The sequence below is a fragment of the Aspergillus ibericus genome (assembly GCF_003184845.1).
Source record: "Aspergillus ibericus CBS 121593 unplaced genomic scaffold BO80scaffold_14, whole genome shotgun sequence".
NCBI lineage: Eukaryota > Fungi > Ascomycota > Eurotiomycetes > Eurotiales > Aspergillaceae > Aspergillus > Aspergillus ibericus.
Window position 1 is genome coordinate 176,837 of NW_020292112.1, and position 19,861 is coordinate 196,697.

Consider the following 19,861-nt stretch of genomic DNA (forward strand, 5'->3'; position numbering starts at 1 on the left):
ATGACACGGTCTCAGGTACGGAGTACCCATTCTGCCGTTGGGAATATGATGATCAAGGAGGTCTGTTCAGAAATCATGGGGGGGGAAGCGTTGCATCCATAGTATCCTCTACTACTAGCACTTATATATATCGGGCTAGGTAACTTAATAGAGCTGCTACAGACACTCGAGTTATTCCTTTCATGTCAAGGTTAAAGGATTGTTATTAATCATCGTTGGTTCGAGTCCAATCCAGTATTTTTCTTCGAACTCAACAATAGCACAGCAAGATAGACAGAATTCCTCAGGTGACCAGGTGGGAGCATGTGACCCATCAGCCTCAGGCAGCCATGTAATGAAGACTGCAGCCAAAGATTGCACGCAGCGCAACATTCATGGCTCGCATTTTCATCCTGCGGCCCCAGTCCAAGGAACGAGGTCTGCTTCGTACTACGTACATATCTCCGAGCCCTATGGGTGTACATCCTCGGGCTGATCTTCATTACCACCTATCCATTCAAAGCCTGGAACCTGTCCACAGCATGAATGACAGTGACAGCGACTGACCAGGGTGGATAAGGAATATGATGCGCTCCCCCTTATCCTCCGCAAATGATTGCTCAACCCCGAGATTGCTTAATCTCATGTAGGAGGGGATCGCCTGAGACTAAACCGCGTGAAACGGGACCCCAGGAGTCCAGACTCCAGACACTCCGGGGCCGTCCAGCAATGACACCGGAAAAGGGGCCTGGCCGCTTTGGTCACTGCGTTGGACGTGGCGTCAATGGTATATCCCACTATCCAGTCGTCAGTGAGACCATTGTCTATGCCAGTGCAACAGATGACGTCGTCGGGCCATTCAACGGTCTTCAAGCGCTGTCTGGATGGAGTGCGGCTGGTCCGGTTCAGGGGAGCTGGATTATGGGGCGCATTCGTGCCTAATAATAACGTTCGTGACCGTGATGACGAGCAATATCGCCCCGAGGCCATGTACCACCCGATGGCCGACCACTCATCTAGCGCAGGGCCTCGTGGTGGAGCAAAGAAAAGGTTGTTCAGCCACCGTCTTTTTGCTGTTTGGCGGATCTCGACTTCTAAGAATACATACCCAACCTCGCCATATTTCGCGGTACCTTAACCTAAAGGACCCATTCATGATTCCTCGTCATATTGTCGCCACATATCGAAGATTCTGAATGCCTACTAAGACCATCCGGCTCTGAATTCTCCAGATTCGCTGTATAGATCGTGCAGGATCCTCAGGACTCGTCGCTGACAGGGGCACGTGCGGGCATCCCGTCTGATCGCTATCGCTTGGCGGTCGACTTCATCAACCTGAAGAACATCTGCTGCAATCGCGTCCTTTCCCCCTTAGACTACAGTCCTTAACGTATACACCGTTCCCTCGCGGCCCCTCGCAGTCCATTCCCACACTTGATCCTCTTATCAATTCCTACCGTTCGCCCCGCCATCCAGCAGAAAGGAGATAACGAGGGAGAGCTTGGAGAGCTACTCATTTCCGTCTCCCCCCCCTTTTGCTTCCTCGCTGACAAGCGATTGCGGCATACGTGACCGTGCATCGGATCGGACAACATATCGACGTGGCATTCCAATCCGTGTCCAAGTGGTGCGACCGACCGCGTCCCTTCGTCATTCCAGGCCCCATCCCTTCCCACCTACTGTCCAGTCACCTTCGATCCCAACAATGCTCCGTGACCCCGAGCACCCGTCAACTACAGCCACGCCTGCTGGTATCGACAATCCCGAACTGGCCTCGACAGCGGTCACGCTGACCGGAAATGAGGATGGTTGTCAGCCTTACATTGACAATCAACCCGCCCACCAGAGTACCCCTGTAACTTTATTAGCACAGAGCTCGGATGCGTTACCCCCACTACCGCCGAAACAATATCCTTCGCACCCCTCTCACCGTCGGGCAAACACCGAGATTATACCGCGGCAAGCCCCTCTGCCGTCCAGGAAGCTCTTCCCCGATCAACCCAAAACCTTCGAAGACCTGGACTCTAGCACCAACCACTCAAACACCCCGGTCGAGAACACCGCCAGAAGAAGACTCGAAGAAGGCGCGAAACGATTGTCGGGTTGGTTCCAAGGAAAGTCAGAACCTGTCAACCTGGGAGTAGTGTATCAGTCAGGAGAGCAGGACTCAGTGGCAACGGATGACATGGAGAGACGAGCCAGTCGCGACTACTATGGGTCGTCCAGCGCCCCAACGGTCCTCTCGAACCGAGCCCAGAAGCGGATGACTGCGCCATCGCCTCTGAAGCAAGTCACCTCATCGAATCCTTTCTCGTTCTTCGGGTTGAAGCGACAAGGGGATAGCAGATTGGAGCTTCCCGAACCCGCGCAGGACGAGTTTTTGAACCTCGATATTAACGCCGCGCTGTTCCCTCCTGGGTTCAGTAATCTGGAAGGTCGGGAAGCTTTTGACGCTCTGCGACACAATGCAGATACGGTGCTTAGGCGGCTGCAGGCCGCGTACAAACAAAGGACATTCGCTTTGCATGAAGCCTTGGCAGACAAGAACGAGAAGCAAGAGGAGCTCGAGGTAACCCGGACGCGCATAGGAAACCTCAAGGTCCAGTTAGATGGGATGGCCGAGAAGGTCATCCAGCAAGAGAAAGCCATCAAGGCTATGGCGGAAGAGCTGGAGCACGAAAGGCAATTACGTCGCCGTGAGGAGGAGGCGCGTCTACGCAGCGTCATGCTCGTCCGGCCGAGCGACGATGACAGTGCATCCGACCTGGGGGCGGAGCTTCAGACTCCCAAGCGGAGCCTCAAGCGAGCCAGTAATGGAACGTTTACAAGCGACTCCGGCTTCGACTCCGGAGATGAGAGCCTTGCAGAAAGTGTGTTCTCCCGCCGCGAAGGGCTCGAGTCTCCGGCTTCGACGGTCGCGCCATCCCCCAACATCTCGCAAATCACCTTGTCTACTCCTACTCCAACTACTGCCGTGCAGCCGAGCCAGAAAGAAACCAAACCCGCACCGGCACCAGTATCAGTACCGACACTGGCGCCGGCGCCGACTCCAGCGCGACAATCCACCTATGATCGGGTTCTTAAAGGGCTGACACCCAAGAGCATTGCCAACTCGTGGACCAACAGCTCCAAGTGTAATATCTGCCATGGAGTCCCTGCTTCTGAAGCGTGGAGTGTGATGGGGATATTGAAAGAGGAGAATAAGGGACTGAAAGAGCGACTCGGGGAGTTGGAGAATGTGATTGACGATTGTCTTTGTCTTGTTGGGCCCTAACCTCAGTATGCGTGCTCTACGTCGGCGTACGGATGGATCGAGAGCTGGAATGCCCGCTTATGAAGGACTAATTGGCTATGGCTGGATGGGGAGGAAACGGTGCATATTATATTGAGATACCTTAGATACCTAGATCGTGATTTTGTGCGAGAGAATTGTGAGATACCCCGGAGATGGGTTCATCATACCAATTACATACTTGCTACAGTCAGAGTCGTAGATAGTCCATGGTAGTCATGACTGGACGCAGGAAAGCGACCAAGTGGCCTCAACGGGTTAGCGTGGCTGGGGAGCGCAAAGTGGCCAGCGAGGCGACTCCTCGATCGCACCCGCTCTCGCTCCCGCCGACCTCATCGCTTCCTCCTCCCTTTCTCTCCTCCCCCATCCTTTCCCTTCGCCTTCCCTTCTTCCCTTTTCCCTTTTGTAATTCTCTCCGTTCCTTCAGCTGGTTCTCGCCTCCAGCTTCTCTTTCTTTCTTTCCCTCCCCCTACCCCCTCATAATCCTGCAGCTCTGGGAGGTGCACAATCACAATGAGCGGACGTGAGTCTTGCACGCGATCGCTGCCATTTTCGCGACAGCGTTTCCTCTCCGGCCTCAATGGATCGACAAATGCTGATTATCGATTCTAGTCAGGTTTCTTGATTTGATCAAGCCTTTCACGCCCCTCCTTCCGGAGGTGGCCGCCCCAGAAACGAAGGTGCCCTTCAACCAGAAGTTGATGTGGACGGGGGTACGTGATATCTGTCAGGTCGCCAAAGAGCCTCGATGCTAATCGATTTCGCTGCAGTTGACCTTGTTGATCTTCCTGGTCATGAGTCAGATGCCCCTTTACGGAATTGTTTCTTCGGACACCTCCGACCCTTTGTACTGGCTCCGTATGATGCTGGCCAGTAACCGGGGTACTCTGATGGAATTGGGTATCACTCCCATCATCTCCTCCGGCATGGTTTTCCAGGTATGTCAGAGCAATACTGCAGTGCTACTATCAGCATATGCTAATGTAGGCTTTTTTTTTCGTTTCTGATAGCTCCTCGCTGGTACCCACCTCATCGATGTCAACCTTGACCTCAAGACCGACCGTGAACTGTATCAGACCGCTCAGAAGCTCTTCGCTATCATCCTGTCCTTCGGCCAGGCCTGTGTCTACGTCCTCACTGGTCTCTATGGCCAGCCCAGTGATCTCGGTGCCGGTATCTGTGTTCTGCTGATTGTCCAGCTGGTCGTTGCTGGTCTGGTCGTCATTCTTCTGGACGAGCTGCTCCAGAAGGGCTACGGTCTTGGAAGCGGTATCTCCCTATTCATCGCGACCAACATCTGCGAGTCGATTGTCTGGAAGGCTTTCTCCCCCACGACCATCAACACTGGCCGTGGCCCCGAGTTCGAGGGTGCCATCATCGCCCTCTTCCACCTTCTGTTGACCTGGTCCGACAAGCAGCGCGCCCTGCGGGAAGCTTTCTACCGTCAGAACCTCCCCAACATCATGAACCTGCTGGCCACTCTCCTTGTCTTCGCCGCTGTCATCTACCTCCAGGGCTTCCGTGTTGAGATCCCTGTCAAGTCCTCTCGCCAGCGTGGCATGCGCGGTTCTTACCCCGTCCGCCTCTTCTACACCTCCAACATGCCCATCATGCTCCAGTCTGCTCTGTGCTCCAACATCTTCCTTATCAGCCAGATGCTGTACTCTCGCTTCTCGGACAACATCCTTGTCAGACTTCTCGGCGTTTGGGAGCCTCGTGAGGGCTCTGCCCAGCTCCACGCCGCCTCCGGCATTGCCTACTACATGTCTCCTCCTCTGAACTTCAAGGAGGCCCTCGTTGATCCCATCCACACCGCCATCTACATCACTTTCATGCTGTGCGCTTGTGCCCTCTTCTCCAAGACCTGGATTGAGGTTTCTGGTTCCGCTCCCCGTGATGTTGCCAAGCAGCTCAAGGACCAGGGTCTCGTGATGGCTGGTCACCGCGAGCAGAGCATGTACAAGGAGCTCAAGCGGGTTATCCCCACTGCTGCTGCCTTCGGCGGTGCTTGCATTGGTGCTCTGTCCGTCGCTTCTGACCTCCTTGGTGCTCTCGGCAGCGGTACCGGTATTCTCCTTGCCGTTACGTAAGTTTTAAACTGATCTCATCTCCTTGACTGGGTTGCTGACCAAGACCTCAGGATTATATACGGATACTTCGAAATCGCCGCCCGTGAGGGCGACATTGGATCGGGCCTCAAGGGTCTCGTTCCGGGTAACTAGACAAGTCCCCTTTTTTGATGAAAGCATGAGAAGAGGATTGTGGGCTTATGTTTGTTCTTTCAAATTTCCGTTTCTTCTCGGGTAGTGTGCTATTGTGGCTGGTATCTGGATGATTTAGTTCTTGACGGATGTATGGCTAGTCTTAACAATTTGCTGGAGGGAGAGCTTTCCCGCGGGAAAGTTCCGGTCACAACTGTACATAGCACCTATCTGGTTTGTAACCATATTTACAAAAGATCTAAAATTACACTTAATTGGCTTGACCATTTGCTCTCTCTATGTCCATCTGAAACTTGGGTATAATGCAGTTGAATATGTAATTGCGGGTATACCGGAAACTATACTATTAAACTTGATGGCAGCACCCACTGCTATATCACTTTTGGTCTACTCATGGCGAAGCTCGCTTAAGTACGGTAATCACCGTTGATGGTCACATACTCGTGACTGAAGTCACAGAACCAGTAGACGGCCTCCTCTCCACCAAGACCCTGCTCACCCTTCTCACCACCGCCAAGGTCCACGACGATCTCAAGGTCCTCTTCCTGCAGAATAACAGCCGCGCGATCCTCATCGACCTGCTCGGGCTCACCGTTGACCAGCAGCTTCAGAACGGCGCTGCCATCCACGGGCTTAAAGCTGACGCTAGTCCGCTCCGGCACCACAGCACCAGGAGCAACGCCCTGAGTATAACCGATCGCACAGAGAATACGGCCCCAGTTGGCGTCCCGACCGTAGAGAGCCGTCTTGACGAGCGGAGACCGAGCAATGGTGGAGGCGATCAGGCGAGCGGATTCGTAGTCGGGGGAGTTCTGCACACGGACGGTCACGAACTTGGTGGCGCCTTCGCCGTCACGGACGACGAGTTGCGAGAGGGATTGGGCGAAGGAGGTCAGGACCTTTTGCATGGTGGCGTAGTCGTCCGAGGAGGTGGAGCTGATGGGGAAGCCGCCTGCGGCACCGTTGGCAAGGATGGCGATCGTGTCGTTGGTGCTGGTGTCACCGTCGACGGAGATCGAGTTGAAGGACCGGGAGACAGCATGCTTGAGGAGGGATTGCAGGGCGGAGGGTTCAATGGGTGCGTCGGTGCAGAGGACGCCTAGCAGGGTGGCCATGTTCGGGTGGATCATACCGGCTCCTTTGGTCATGCCGGCCAGGTTGTAGGTACGGCCGGGGGAGGAGGGGAGGGTGAAGGTCTGGGACAGGAGCTTAGGGAAGGTGTCGGTAGTGCAGATGGCGCGGGCGGTGGTGAGCCAGGCATCGTGGGTGGAGGAGAGGGTGGAGTGGGCAGTTGGGATCTTGTCTAGGATCTTCGAGATGGGGAGGCTGTGGATGAATGGTTGGTTAGATGGGTGATTGAGGTGGATGTGTTTGAGGGGTGTGGTGCTTACCGTTGACCGATGACACCGGTGCTCATGACCAGAGTACCAGGCTGGGTGAGGCCGTTGCATTCATCTACTTTCGTACCCATGCTCACAGCATCTTCCAGGCCGCCTTTGCCTGTCACGGCGTTGGCGCAGCCGGAGTTGATGACCACGGAGCGGATGCCATGGCCTTTGGTGGAGTTCAGAGTGTTCCTGCTCACTTGCACCGGGGCGGCCTGGAACTTGTTGGTGGTGAAGACTGCGGCCGCGGAGCATGGGGTCTCGGAGGAGATGAGGGCCAGGTCGGGGAACCTGGTGTTGGAGGCTTTCACACCGACGTGGGTTCCGGAGACGGAGAAACCCTTAGGATAGGAGCCGGAGGAGGGGATGTACTTCTGCTTGGAGGCGGGGATGGCCATGTCCAAGGGTGCGGAGTAATTGCGCACCTGGCCCTTCACCATGCGGGCGAAGGCGGCCATGGTGGTGGTGGTGGCCGCTGAGTGGGTAGGCAAAGCCATTGGAAAATCCTGATGCAGATGGAGCAGAGGTCAGTCCTTGCTCTTGCGATCGTGGGGATTTATAGGGCGGGTGCCAATGGGTGCAGGTGCTTCCTCAGGGCTGGCGCGAGGTGCTTGTGCTTGGGTAGATATACCTGCAGTGGATGGAGACCGGGGAGATAAATGACTCACCGATTTGACTCGTTCGCTAAATGGGGACTCACGGCCGGCTATTCTTTCCAGGCCAAGTGGACACGCAGACCACCGCCAGACGACCAGATGAGCGTTCCTAAAGCGAAACTTGAGTCGGACAGGCCCAATGCACTGATGAAGTGATGCGATTCGCGGCGATGAAATGCCGCTCCGATATCGCGGAATCGGAGAAACCATCGGCCCTGCGGCGCGTGTTCCAGAGTCCAGACGCGCCTATCGCAGAAAAGCCACGAGGACCGGCAGATCTATCAGCGATCAGCATTCCCAGCTTCTCCCTCGCGTCTTTGTTGTGCTCGCCGTTCTTCTGGAGCTCGAGACCCCTGTTGTGCCCGCGATGGTATTTGTTGTCCGCCCGAAGCTGCTTTGATCCCGGACCCATTAACTAAAATGAAACGCAAGCATCCAGATCCCGAGGACCAGGTTCCCATCTCTACGCCCAAGAGGCAGAGAGCGGCAGCTCCCAATGGCGCCGTGAATGGGTATACGGAGGATGAACAGGCCCTCGAAGCCACTCCTACGAAACGTGTGAAGTTCACGCCCCAGAAACCAACTGCCGAAACCCCGGCTGCTCTCAAGGCGTCGGGATTGAGGACTCCAACACATAAGGGTAGAGCTAAAGCTCTATTCTCGACACCCACGAAGCAGACCACCGTTGCGTCACCAACCAAAGCTCGTGCCGACCGGTCAGCTAAGAAAAAGAGCGCACGCCTTCTGCTCGAACAAGATGACGATGATGTCTGGGATGGTGCGGATCGACTGGCGGAGGAAATTTTGGAGGATGATAATGAGGCTGAGAACAAAGCATCTACAACCAGAAATGGTGTCTTAGATTCCATCGAAGAGGAGCCTAGCCAACCAGCCGCGAGCGATGCCGCAGCGCCAACACCCAAACGTCGTGCAGGTCGACCGAAGGGCGCGAAGAACAAGCGTTCTCCTACACCAGAGGGAGAACTACCGGCCCACGAGCGATATTTCTTTCAAAATCGAGCCGGACCGCCTCGGACATCGAACAACAACCTTGGGAAGATGACGCTATTGACGCACGAGGAGTACTTCGAGAAGATGTCGCAGTACGTGGACCCGTATAAACAAGAAAAGTCCTTTCTATTGGACCTGCATTGTCGGTCATTCCCTCAGTGGGATTTCGAGTTTGACCAAGGGTTCAACATCTGTCTCTACGGATATGGGTCCAAGCGTCGCCTACTCCAGGAATTCGCAGATTGGCTCTATCACCGGCATAGTTCCGCGTCGCGTTCCGTGGTGGTCGCCAACGGACACACTCCCAACATCTCGATCCGGTCTATTTTCGCCACCATTGTGACTGCTGTCCTAGGGGCCGATATCCCTTCCAAGATGGGATCCCAACCACAAGAAGTACTCGAATTGTTACAGTCGGTCTTGAAGTCACGAACTTCTCAAAAACCCATCACCGTCCTCATCAACTCGATCGATGCCCCGTCCCTCCGCCGAGCAGCAAACCAAGCCCTCCTTGCCCGACTGGCGGCAACGCCTAAGATCCACCTTCTCGCGACAGCGGACACACCGAACCTCTTGCTGATGTGGGACCTGAGTCTCCGCGACCAATTCAACTTCGTCTTCCACGATTGCACGACCTTTGCTCCATTTGATACCGAGTTCGACGTTGTCGAGGAGGTCAGCAGCCTCCTAGGCCGCAAGGGACGCCGAGTAGGTGGCAAGGAGGGTGTTGAGTTTGTATTGAAGAGTCTTCCGGAGAACGCCCGGAACCTGTACCGGCTGCTCCTTACGGAGCTCCTGTCGATGGCCGACGAAGGGCACTTATCCGACGATGACGGGGAGGGTGGTCATGGAGCAGACAATAGCCGAGAGGAAGCCGGAATCGAATTCCGGCTACTGTACCAAAAGGCGGCGGAAGAGTTCATCGCGTCGTCGGAGATGATGTTCCGGACGTTACTGAAGGAGTTCCACGACCATCAGATGATCACCTCCCGGATGGACACGAGCGGGACGGAGATCCTAGGGGTGCCGTTGGCGCGAGACGAGATGGAGGGTGTTTTGGAAGATTTGGTTTTGAACTGATCGAACCCAGCATAGCGATAAATGTCGGTAGCGCCTTGCATGAACCCATGATACCCTGTATAACATAATACTATAGTTATAGTTTTCGGCAATTGGACTAATAATCCGATCTTGAGGCCTTCTTTTCTTCGCGCACGACTAGACGATATTTATATCTACACGCGGTGCACCCTCCCGACATAATATTGGTACGATGGCAGCCGTGGTATCTCATCTAGAACTGCGCAAACGCAGCCAGCCCCATAGTGACACCAAAACTCATCTTGAAAGGAATATGATGCGACACGACCTTCTGCAGATCCACCCGCTTGACATACTTCTGAACAGTATTGACCGGAAGCAGATTATATCCTCTGGCCGCAGCCCACTATACCAACCCCAATTAGCCACCACATTTCAACAAGCAAACATCCTCAAGGCAAATAAAAAAAAGCAAAGAAAAAGAAAAAAAGCCAAAAAACCTACCTCAACCGCAACAATCCCCAAGCCCAACAAAACCACCAACACCCTCGAAAACGCATTCAACCCCATCCCGACCACCAGTCCCAGCACGCTCCCCAAGCTAACCTGACGCATATTGGAGGCTGTCAGGATCCCACTCCCGGATTTCGTTGTGCCCTGCTTGCGCAGCAATGGGTCCTGGGAGTCCACGGCCCAGCCTGAGTCCGGGGAGATCTGGGCGTCGGTGCGGTAGTAGGGAGCGGTGTATTGGCATTGCATGGGGGCGGCTCTAAAGGGGGATAAGGGGTGGAAGGTGAGTCCGAGGCCGAGGCCGAGGCCGGTGCCTAGGAGGGTGGTGGTTGTGCGGGATAGTAGGAAGGAGGCCATCGTGGCTGGTTGGCTGGTTGGCTGGTTGGCTGGTTGGCTGGTTGGCTGGTTGTGGTTTGGATGCGATGGGTCGGAGGGGTGGTTGTGTGGTGGAATGGTCTGTAGCTGGATATAGAGAAAGCTGGATGAATTGATCGCAATTGATGCTGTGTGGTTAGCACTGAGCTGGGGATGATTGTAGGGATGGCAGGAAAGGGAGATGGAGATGGCTATGGTCTTGGAGTTGCGCCGTCGGTATGTGCGCGGTGACGTCACGGAGGGATCGGCCGGATTGGAGGCTGCGCGAAGGGCAGGTGCTTGGGGGAAGATTTAGATGGTATGGAGATAGATAACTAGATCGTAGTATCCTCGTGGTCGAGAGCCGCTAATCAATTCCTCCAGGCAATGGTCTAGAGTAGACATGATTGAGGTTGACATGCCTCGGATGAATGACCGATGGGCTGCCTGAGGTGGAAAGGGTCGGGTAATACGTGACCATACAAGGGAAACGCATGACGCGGCGATACGATACGCCGGGCTGGAAAGCCGCGGGAAATTCGCCGCGGACCAAATCACGTGATATTAACCTTGGAGACCGAAGGAGGGACGGCGGGACTATGATTGGCTGTAGCCTCCGCCCTGTGAGTGACGGGATGGAAAAATACGGAGCCGTGGGGGGGAAAACGAGGGGTAAAGCAGGAACGGGCGGTGGTTGGCCCCATCGGAGGTGGGCTGCCAATTGGGACTCCGGAGGCAAACCGGCGGCGTTTCTTACTTAGTTGAACTATCGCTGGCCGTTGACTCATTGTTGCCTCCTACTTTTCTTCGTATCCTTTCTTCCTTCGTCCTTCACTTCTCTTGGGTGGCTTCATTCCTTCTTGACTTCTTTTCTCGTACATAGTGTTGGTCCTAATCCTCTAGAACCCCTCTCCCCATACACAATGGCTTCCCAGCAGAACGGCGCTACCAACGGCGCTGCCGCCAACAGCTTCACTGTCAAGGCCGGTCTGGCCCAGATGTTGAAGGGTGGCGTGATCATGGATGTTGTCAATGCGGAACAGGTATGCTTCTATGAGCCTCCTACTTCAGAATCGTTTTAACGTTGAATCTTCTACTAGGCTCGCATCGCTGAAGATGCCGGCGCCGCTGCCGTCATGGCTCTGGAGCGTGTACCTGCTGATATCAGGGCACAGGGTGGCGTGGCCCGTATGTCCGATCCCAGCATGATCAAGGAGATCCAGGAGGCGGTCACCATCCCCGTCATGGCCAAGGCTCGTATTGGACACTTTGTTGAGTGCCAGGTAAGCTACAATCACAGCATTCTTCTGCATACCCCGTTTTGGCCTCCTGTTTGAGTTTTGCTCCCCGGCTGACCTTTTTTTCGGTAGATCCTCGAAGCCATTGGCGTCGATTACATCGATGAGTCCGAAGTCCTCACCCCCGCCGACGACGTCTACCACGTTACCAAGCACAACTTCAAGGTTCCCTTCGTCTGTGGCTGCCGCAACCTGGGTGAGGCCCTCCGCCGTATCTCCGAGGGTGCTGCCATGATCCGCACCAAGGGTGAGGCTGGTACCGGAGACGTCGTGGAGGCCGTCAAGCACATGCGTCAGGTGAACTCGGACATTGCCCGTGCCCGTGCCATCCTTCAGTCCTCTCCCGACTACGAGCCCGAGCTGCGCCAGCTCGCTCGCCAGCTGGAGGTTCCTTACGAGCTGCTCCGCGAGACGGCGGAGAAGGGCCGTCTGCCCGTGGTCAACTTCGCCGCTGGTGGCGTTGCCACTCCTGCCGATGCGGCACTCATGATGCAGCTGGGCTGCGACGGTGTGTTCGTCGGTTCAGGTATCTTCAAGTCCGGCGATGCGAAGAAGCGCGCCAAGGCCATTGTGCAGGCCGTCACTCACTTCCGCGACCCTAAGGTGTTGGCGGAGGTGAGTGAGGGTCTCGGTGAGGCCATGGTTGGTATCAACGTCTCTCAGATGCCGGAGGCCGACAAGCTGGCCAAGCGGGGCTGGTAAAGGACCACAGTCCAAAGTAGTTGGGTTTTCATCGCGGGCGTTTGAAAAGTTGGTCTAGTGAGACTTATTGCGTTGTTTACGCCGTCGAGGCGAATTGTCTGTACATTGATACTACTCATGAGCACCTGATTTGTGATTGCATATGTATACTGGCGGAATATGAGTAATAGAATGGGGTAATTGAGACATTAGACTTCGTCAACATTCGACCGTCTAGGCAACAGAGTGACAGTTCCGAAGATGGTTCCGAGAATGGTGCACGCTTGCGAAGCACTAAATAGCAGGCTAGCGGGCCGGCCTCGGCTTGCCGCAGATCGGGCGATATCGCTCGGACGAAAGCGGAAAGACAAACACTCCGGTGAATCAATTGGCTCAATTTCCAAGTGCCTAGAACTTAGAAAGTCAGAAACCTCCGTAATCCCTCGCGACTGTACCTGCACTGCGCCCTTTGACCAGATCCCGGCCGGCCAGATTCCGTCCCCGGTGAGCATCGAACATGTCGCATGATGCGCAAGCCTTACAAGGCATAACTTACCATACGCTCCGGCAATACCAGATCAGACCCTCTAGTGACCATACCGGCAGTTCCGGGTGTTTCACTCTCGCCGCCTTGCCGCCTTAGACTAGTTTCATCAAGGGAAGGAACTACCCGTATGCAGAGGCAAGCTTAGCTTTCAATGAATTTTGCGTTGCATCCATCCGGCATCCATCATTCCAACAACCATCCATCACTCATTCATCTTCATCTTCATCTTCATCTTCATCTTCATCTTCATCTTCATCTTCATCTTCATCTTCATCTTCATCTTCATCTTCATCTTCATCTTCATCTTCATCTTCATCCTTCCTTAGTTAATCGATTATATTAATTTTCAACTCAAGGCTACACTCCACACTCATTCACCAAAGAGTTTGAACTCTCTAATACTAATACCAAAGATGCTCTCCAACACCAACACCGACATCGACACCGACCCCATGATCCCCTCGCAATTCCCTTCCACAGTCCCACCCATGACACCGACACCCAGACCACCTGCGACCATCAAATCCGAATTACAATCCTCCATCCTCTACACTCATCCTCTGAAAGCACCACACCAACGACCCCCCACCATCGCTACTACACCCCCCGTTCGGGACAACAGCCACTCCGGCTCCACGTCTACTTCTCGTACCTCCTCCTCCACAACCACCACCGCATCCTCCCACTCCTCGGCGCTCTCGCACCCTTCGGAACCTCCGACGGGTCTACATTCACTCGGTAGCAAGATCTCCGCTACGGTGGCCGCGCATCCGGTCCTCGCGACGTTCGTGCTCGCGCAGGTGCTGTTCTCGGGGATCCCGGTGTGTTTGTTTGTCGGGGGTGTGGTGGCGAGTGCGGCGTTGGCGGCGGGGGTGTTTACGTGCTTTGCGTTGTTGGTGCTAGGGCCGGTGGTCGTGGTTACCACTTTGGTGGCGGTGGGTGTTTGGGGGTCTGGATGGGTGGTGTATAAGGTTGGAGGGTGGGCGGTGAGGAGGGTTTTGGTCGCCGAGGTGAATGATGAGGTGGAGGGAATTGCGGAGGGGGGCAGAATGGGCATGTGGCATGGAGATGGGGGAGTGGGGAGGTAGTTACGGAGATGGTACTTATGCTTACGAGAGTTGGAGTATGAATAAGTGGAAGGGGCAGGCTGGGTTGTTGAGGGATGTATGTGCATTGCATTTGCGAGAGCACTTCAGGGCGCAGTATGTTTCTTCTGCCCGTGATTGAGTGTGGTAATGTCTAATGCAGGAGCTGGGATTAATGCATTTCGGCCCATTTCACCCATCTGCGTATGCAATCGTCCACTCGTTTGAGAGAGGACTTTTCCGCAGTGACCTCAAACCACTCGCGGTGCTCTTTGCCGCAGTCGGGACATTTGCCCATGTTGCGAAGTCGCACATCGGACAGTTCCAGGTGAATGAGGTGCTCCACGCGGTGGACATGGGGGACTTTGCGGCCGGGGACGAGGGTGCTGCTGCTGCTGCTGTCATGCTGGTCGCCGCGTCGGGATGGCGAGGGTTGAGGGGTGGAAGGCGTGTAGGGGTAGTAGCGGATCAGTGAGATTTCGTGGCCGCATTGTCGCGACCATTCATTCAGTCGTCGTTGGACGTTGTTGGCCCGCCCGATTTTCAATCGGATCGTGCCGGGGCTGTCGCTGGTGGGCGCCGACGCCAAGGCGTTAAGATCGCGAGCGGTTCGAAGGGCATCGCTCACGCGGCGATCTCGTCCCGGGGAGGAAGTCGGTGGCAACAGGGACGAGGCGACCTCCGAAGGCGGAGGACCCCTTGAATCGGATGTCGTGGGCGTTAACCAGAACATGTAGATGTAGCCTGGCTCATCTTTCTCCGAGATGGGTTTGGTCAGCTCATTCGTGAGGTTGGATAGCGTCTCCGATGAGAGGCCGGAGGGAATCCATGAAAGAGGGTCGTCGTCTGTTCCTGAAGGCGTCTGATGGGGCGACAGGGACGGGGTCTGCGGTGATGTCTTGCCGGATGGCTGCTGTGGTTTCGCGGTGGAGGTTTGTTGCATTCCAGTCGGCGCACTGACCGGCCGTGGTGGCTGGATGTCTTCCTCTTCGATGACCTCGAAACAGCAGCAGATCGTTCGCTTGGTCTGCCTTTTCTGTGCTGGCTTCCGTTGTCTCCGGCGCTTCTCCGGAGTCGCGGCATCGTTGATGTCCAGCAACCCTAACCGCTCCATTAATGTGTCAATGCTGCCGCGGGGCTTCAATTGCGAAGGGCCGGGTCCAGGGCTCTGCTGCGAGACCGACACTGCCTGGTCCTTGTGCTGCCAGCAATACATTCCCGACGCGTCAGTCTGTTGTAGCTTCTCACCCGCGGGCGCTGATGGCGGCGCAGACGCCAGAGAACGGCGACATGGCCGCCCATTCGAGGTCAGACCGCGACAGGTGGTGGCCGGGTCAAGCGAATCGGTGCGGTTCAGCACGGATTCTGGCGTATTGGCGATGAGAGGCATGGTGGGAGGTGGTGAGATGGAGTAAATAATGTGCAAGACGAGCGTAAAAGGCCATGTTTAAAAGACGAGCCCCGATGGGTCTTAGTTTGGCATGGCCACAGGGGCAAGGCCCCACAGCATTAGTCTTCAGTCTTCATAGCCGATCCCCCTAATTTAGCAGCGCCCAGCAGGCGAAAAATCGAGGCGACCCAGACCTGAAACCGAGGGATCAGGGATGCTCACTTAGGGCCGACGCTGCACCGCCCCAGTGGCTGAAGGCCCGGCGCCCAGCCGGATCGACAACTGACCAGCTCACAGTCGTCTCACAGCACACAACAACTCACACACGACTCATGCCGTTGGGAGCTAAAGCAACTGCATCAGTCATTGCCTTAAGCCTATGGGAACTCACTCATGCATAGCCAGCGCTGTACTCCGTAGTCGTCCCCGGTCGCGGCTCGTTGCGTTGTCTCCGTTACAGCCTCACTTTGGACCTATACTATACTTCTTTTTACTCGGAGGGATCCAATGCTAGCGACTTCAGTATATTTCGTTCTCTTCTGCCCCAATTCCGTCATAAATTTGCCGCCCGTTTACCCCCATCATCTACCCAACGTAGTCGAAGCTCACTCCCCGACACTTGACCCAGAACGTGCGCGTCAACTGACTGGTCTGCGCTCTGGCACCCCTTGCAGCCAACAGGGACGCAAGGAAGCGTTGCCTGTCCTCGGGTGAGGTCGACAGGCCCTGTTGCTGACTGGAATTGTCAGTCCCGCCTAGCTCGGCCAGGGCCGCAGCCAGGTGTGGGCGCGCTGCCCCTTGCTGTCTGAAGATGACCTTCCGAAGCACTTCACAAAGATGTTCGAGGTCCGACCGGGCACACCGACCGGCTACCTGATTCATCAAAATGCGACACAGGGCAGGAAGACACTGCAGAATGGCAGTTTGGATAGACCCGCTGTCGCTCGGAAGGTTCAGCACACTCACCCAGAACTGGGAGGCCGAGCGCAGAGGAAGTGGTTCGGGACCCTGCAACGAAAGGAGGGTGAAATTTAGAACGGCATCAAGAACTGCCGGTCTCTGAAAACCACTGCCATTAGCCGAGGCCACCTGGCCAGCGTCCGGCGGCGTCGTCGTGAGCGCAAACAGGAAGGGGTGGTATTTGGGGAGCAAGCGTGTAAGAAAGTCGATGCCGCTATTGGCCACTTCTGGATCATAGTAGTCGGGCTTCTCGTGCATCCAGCAGAATGTGTCATACACATGTGCTATCAAGGCGACCGTCTCGTCACGAATTCGCTGAGGGTGTACGCTATGAGACGCAAGGAACGCTGAAGCCGTGCCCATCACCATATCAGTCCCAGCACTGCCTAAAGGTATGCTTTTGACAAAATTAACGGTCATCATCGGTGGGAAGACATATGGCCCAGTCCTCTCTGTGTAGCCTGCCTTCAATATGTCACAGGCGGCTTCGATTACGGTCACATCCACTGGGAAATCGGTTATGAGCAGCTGCATGCACTGCATGATCAAGTTCTGAGATACGACACCGCTGCCAGTATTCCAGAACGTCGGGGGGTACGGGTCACCGTCCCCATGATCATTCGAGTCCAAGTTAACTTCACCGTCGGTTCTCAGACCTTTCCCGATACTTGCAACGCAACGCAACACAAACTGGCCACGGATTTGAGCCTGCTCCACCAGACCGTGAACAGCCTCATCACGGGCCGCCTCTGCCTGTCCATGGAAGAACCTGAGAATTCGCTCAAGAATTTGTGACCTCGCTTCATCCGTAGGCAAGGTCTGTATGATGGCGGCGATTCCCTCCAACACTTTCTCCATGGTGTGGGCGGTGGCCGTGGGCTTGAAGCGAAAATGCTCAAACTGGTCAATAAACGCTGGAAGTTCCGAGGTAAGAGCATTGCGGCACGATTTACAAAGATGTGCAATCGATTTGGATGCTGTCGGTGCGCATGAGCCAACCTCAAGAGACGCGAACAGGAATGTAAGGACTCGGGGCAGCAGAGCATGCGTGCGTTCGAAGTATGACTGGTACTTTCCCAGCATATCCACCAATGTTTGCCGTGGTTTATCTGGGATTACCACTCCATTGCCCTCACATAAGCGAGCGAACTCGTCACAGAAAAATATCGAATTCAGGCACTCATCAGCGTGTTGATTCTCATCGACAGCCTCCGAAAGCTGGGCAATGCAAAAAATTGCAGCCTCGAATGTGCGCCATTCCTGCTGTATCAGTGACAGTCTAGCTTGTTCTTGGAAAACTCGGACAAGTTCTACCCCGAGCATAGGATAGATGGCTAAAAGGAAGTCGCACACATCCCGTCGGAACGCCCCGAACTCGCTACGATCATCGTCACCCCAGCCTTGTAGCTCTTCCGGGGTGGGATATTTGAGTTTCTCGAAACAGTCCAGAGCCGCCTGTGCCAAATTATGTTTGGCAGGCTCCAGTCCTGTCTGATCTTTTGAATTGAAGTATGTATCCTGAAGATCGTCGGCGACTTCTGTCCACCATTCCAGAACCAGCGGGGATGCAGGGTCATCCACCGCCGCATAGCCAGGAGCTTTGAACAGCGTGTGAAGGAGGGAGAGCATCTTCGCATGCGGTGAGTCCAATTGCTTTGTTAAAAGATCTCTTTGCTTCAATGTCGCATATGCCAAAAGAAGCTCCAAGAATGTCATATTTTCATCCTCAAAATCAGCCTCAAGCAGAGACGCGACATGTGCAGCTCCAAGGTCACTGACGACATAGTCCATGATGGTAGTGAGATGATGTTGAGTGAAAATACTATCCCGCCAGTCTATTAACTCGACCACGACTTGCGTTGCGGACTTGGAAAGTCCAGGAACCTTCATACTCTGAATAATGTAGGTCGTCGTAGAAGCCAAGTCCAAGGCGGACAACGAGTCACGCAGCTGGATTGCACTCCGTACATTCATCCATGCCTGATAGTCAAGAATTAGATATGGATATACATGCGAGTGTCCAACAGAAAGTAAAAGGCACAACTCACCTGATATGAATTTATGACTTCGCTTCCAAGGACCTCATCTGAGATGGGAATTCCGGAGGCGTGCTGCTGCATAATATGACCAAGTACAAAATCAATAAGCACAAAGGCATCCTTGACGTTCGCGTATATGTGGTGCTCCTCTCTGCTCCGTCTTGGCTCGGAGCTCCACCTGTGGATTTCCTCGGCGAGAATGTTGGAGAAATACAGCAGCGAGGTTACCTGGCGCTCGGACATAGCCGGGAGCACAGCATCCCGCAGAGCAATAGACTTGCAGTACTCTTCAGAAACATGCTTCCCGCCTGCCAGAGACGCTGCTAAGTTACAGAGTGCTCGGGTCCAGGGGGCGTTCGGTTTCAGAAAAATTGTTGCCAGGCTTGAAGCTAACTTCCGTATGACCAGAGGTCGCTCACCCCCATTCACCAAGAAGACATAATGCTCTATCAGCCGCCCCAGGAGCTCCTGGGCCTCCTCGGAGCTTAGACTTTGCCTAGACAAAGAGTTAGCCCGAGCGGTGCATTGGGGGAATCAAAGTAAAATGAGATAAGAAATTAGAAAAAAAACTAATACCCGGGATGAGACGAACCAATCCTGATTGATTTTGACTGTGAAAGTTAAGGCACCGAAGAACCTCAGGTCTGTGTTGCCATCGCTAAGAAGATGATTGGCAATCAGCCACGCCTGAGGGCATTTTTGGAGACTCTGCAGGTGTTCCTGGATAGCTTTGATCTTGGCGGGGTTCCCAGTATTCCCCGGATCATAGAGTTGGGACACAAGCTAGAGATACAGATGCCTTAGTAATAATTCAATCCCGCGAGCATGGGAGCATGCCCTCAGCTTACCGATTTCGCCTCATTGATGAGGAGTTGCACGTCTGGGGCTTGGCCTGGAATGTCCACAGACATGGCCGAAACAGTGAAGGCCTTCTTTAGGCTGGGATGGTTCACTGGCGCGATATAGATTGGTTGGGAGATGGTGAAAGGGGTGTCACGTGCTGATAATGCTATCACAAAAGGAGCAGGCGGTGAGAGGAACAGGAAGGTGGGATGGTGACAGTGAGACAGTGAGACAGTGAGACCAAAAGGAAGCCAGTGAGCAGTGGTAGTAGTCAGGGACAAGTGCAAAGAGTATGGATGGACCGTTTACTCTCATTTGAGGGTGGTTGTGGTGCGCACCAGTCAGTGTGGGCATTCACTTATATCCGCTGTGGTGTCATAGTAGTCGTAGTAGAAGTAGTAGTAGTAGTTGATTAACCACCACATCCTGCTGATCCTGCAGAAACTGTTAGACCAGCATCCTGAGCCCTTCGAAGAAATGGGTTTATAAAGGAGGCAGGTCAGCGGCCGCCCAAACGGCCTGTATGTATAGTCATCCTCCGTGAAATCGTCAAATATTAATCAGATTC

General features: G+C 54.6%; 9 protein-coding genes across 9 annotated transcripts; 5 read left to right on the forward strand and 4 right to left on the reverse strand.

Moving 5' to 3' along the window:
* The first annotated feature begins 1,400 nt into the window (after positions 1–1,400).
* Positions 1,401–3,348, forward strand: BO80DRAFT_39512 (uncharacterized protein). Its single transcript, XM_025717301.1, has one exon. The coding sequence runs from the start codon at positions 1,685–1,687 to the stop codon at positions 3,251–3,253; it is 1,569 nt and encodes a 522-aa protein (XP_025576428.1). The 5' UTR covers positions 1,401–1,684; the 3' UTR covers positions 3,254–3,348.
* Positions 3,349–3,598: 250 nt separating this feature from the next.
* BO80DRAFT_424019 (translocon subunit SEC61) lies at positions 3,599–5,602 on the forward strand. Its single transcript, XM_025719178.1, has 5 exons — positions 3,599–3,794; positions 3,884–3,984; positions 4,042–4,209; positions 4,282–5,357; positions 5,412–5,602. Exons 1-5 carry the CDS (start codon positions 3,785–3,787, stop codon positions 5,491–5,493), a joined length of 1,437 nt encoding a protein of 478 aa, XP_025576429.1. The 5' UTR covers positions 3,599–3,784; the 3' UTR covers positions 5,494–5,602.
* A 298-nt stretch (positions 5,603–5,900) lies between these two features.
* Positions 5,901–7,336, reverse strand: BO80DRAFT_443902 (bifunctional ornithine acetyltransferase/N-acetylglutamate synthase; the record flags this gene model as incomplete). The annotated part of the gene is made up of 2 exons (XM_025721394.1): positions 5,901–6,819; positions 6,885–7,336. 2 exons carry the CDS (start codon positions 7,334–7,336, stop codon positions 5,901–5,903), a joined length of 1,371 nt encoding a protein of 456 aa, XP_025576430.1.
* Positions 7,337–7,709: 373 nt separating this feature from the next.
* Positions 7,710–9,625, forward strand: BO80DRAFT_463786 (origin recognition complex subunit 2; the record flags this gene model as incomplete). Its single annotated transcript, XM_025722618.1, has 2 exons — positions 7,710–7,904; positions 7,967–9,625. The coding sequence occupies 2 exons, from the start codon at positions 7,710–7,712 to the stop codon at positions 9,623–9,625; spliced, it is 1,854 nt and encodes a 617-aa protein (XP_025576431.1).
* A 214-nt stretch (positions 9,626–9,839) lies between these two features.
* On the reverse strand, positions 9,840–10,453 carry BO80DRAFT_454254 (uncharacterized protein; the record flags this gene model as incomplete). The annotated part of the gene is made up of 2 exons (XM_025722062.1): positions 9,840–9,992; positions 10,091–10,453. 2 exons carry the CDS (start codon positions 10,451–10,453, stop codon positions 9,840–9,842), a joined length of 516 nt encoding a protein of 171 aa, XP_025576432.1.
* An 846-nt stretch (positions 10,454–11,299) lies between these two features.
* Positions 11,300–12,734, forward strand: BO80DRAFT_424024 (pyridoxal 5'-phosphate synthase subunit PdxS). Its single transcript, XM_025719179.1, has 3 exons — positions 11,300–11,493; positions 11,551–11,733; positions 11,821–12,734. The coding sequence occupies exons 1-3, from the start codon at positions 11,374–11,376 to the stop codon at positions 12,448–12,450; spliced, it is 933 nt and encodes a 310-aa protein (XP_025576433.1). The 5' UTR covers positions 11,300–11,373; the 3' UTR covers positions 12,451–12,734.
* Positions 12,735–13,389: 655 nt separating this feature from the next.
* On the forward strand, positions 13,390–14,064 carry BO80DRAFT_433837 (seipin co-factor family protein; the record flags this gene model as incomplete). The annotated part of the gene is made up of 1 exon (XM_025720843.1): positions 13,390–14,064. One exon carries the CDS (start codon positions 13,390–13,392, stop codon positions 14,062–14,064), a length of 675 nt encoding a protein of 224 aa, XP_025576434.1.
* Positions 14,047–15,753, reverse strand: BO80DRAFT_39665 (uncharacterized protein). The gene has a single exon (XM_025717352.1). It carries the CDS (start codon positions 15,449–15,451, stop codon positions 14,234–14,236), a length of 1,218 nt encoding a protein of 405 aa, XP_025576435.1. The 5' UTR covers positions 15,452–15,753; the 3' UTR covers positions 14,047–14,233.
* BO80DRAFT_39670 (putative importin 13) lies at positions 15,553–19,497 on the reverse strand. The gene is made up of 4 exons (XM_025717354.1): positions 19,299–19,497; positions 19,043–19,233; positions 18,460–18,946; positions 15,553–18,391 (listed from the first exon to the last, which is right to left on the reverse strand). The coding sequence occupies exons 1-4, from the start codon at positions 19,359–19,361 to the stop codon at positions 16,037–16,039; spliced, it is 3,096 nt and encodes a 1,031-aa protein (XP_025576436.1). The 5' UTR covers positions 19,362–19,497; the 3' UTR covers positions 15,553–16,036.
* Between the last annotated feature and the right edge of the window lie 364 nt (positions 19,498–19,861).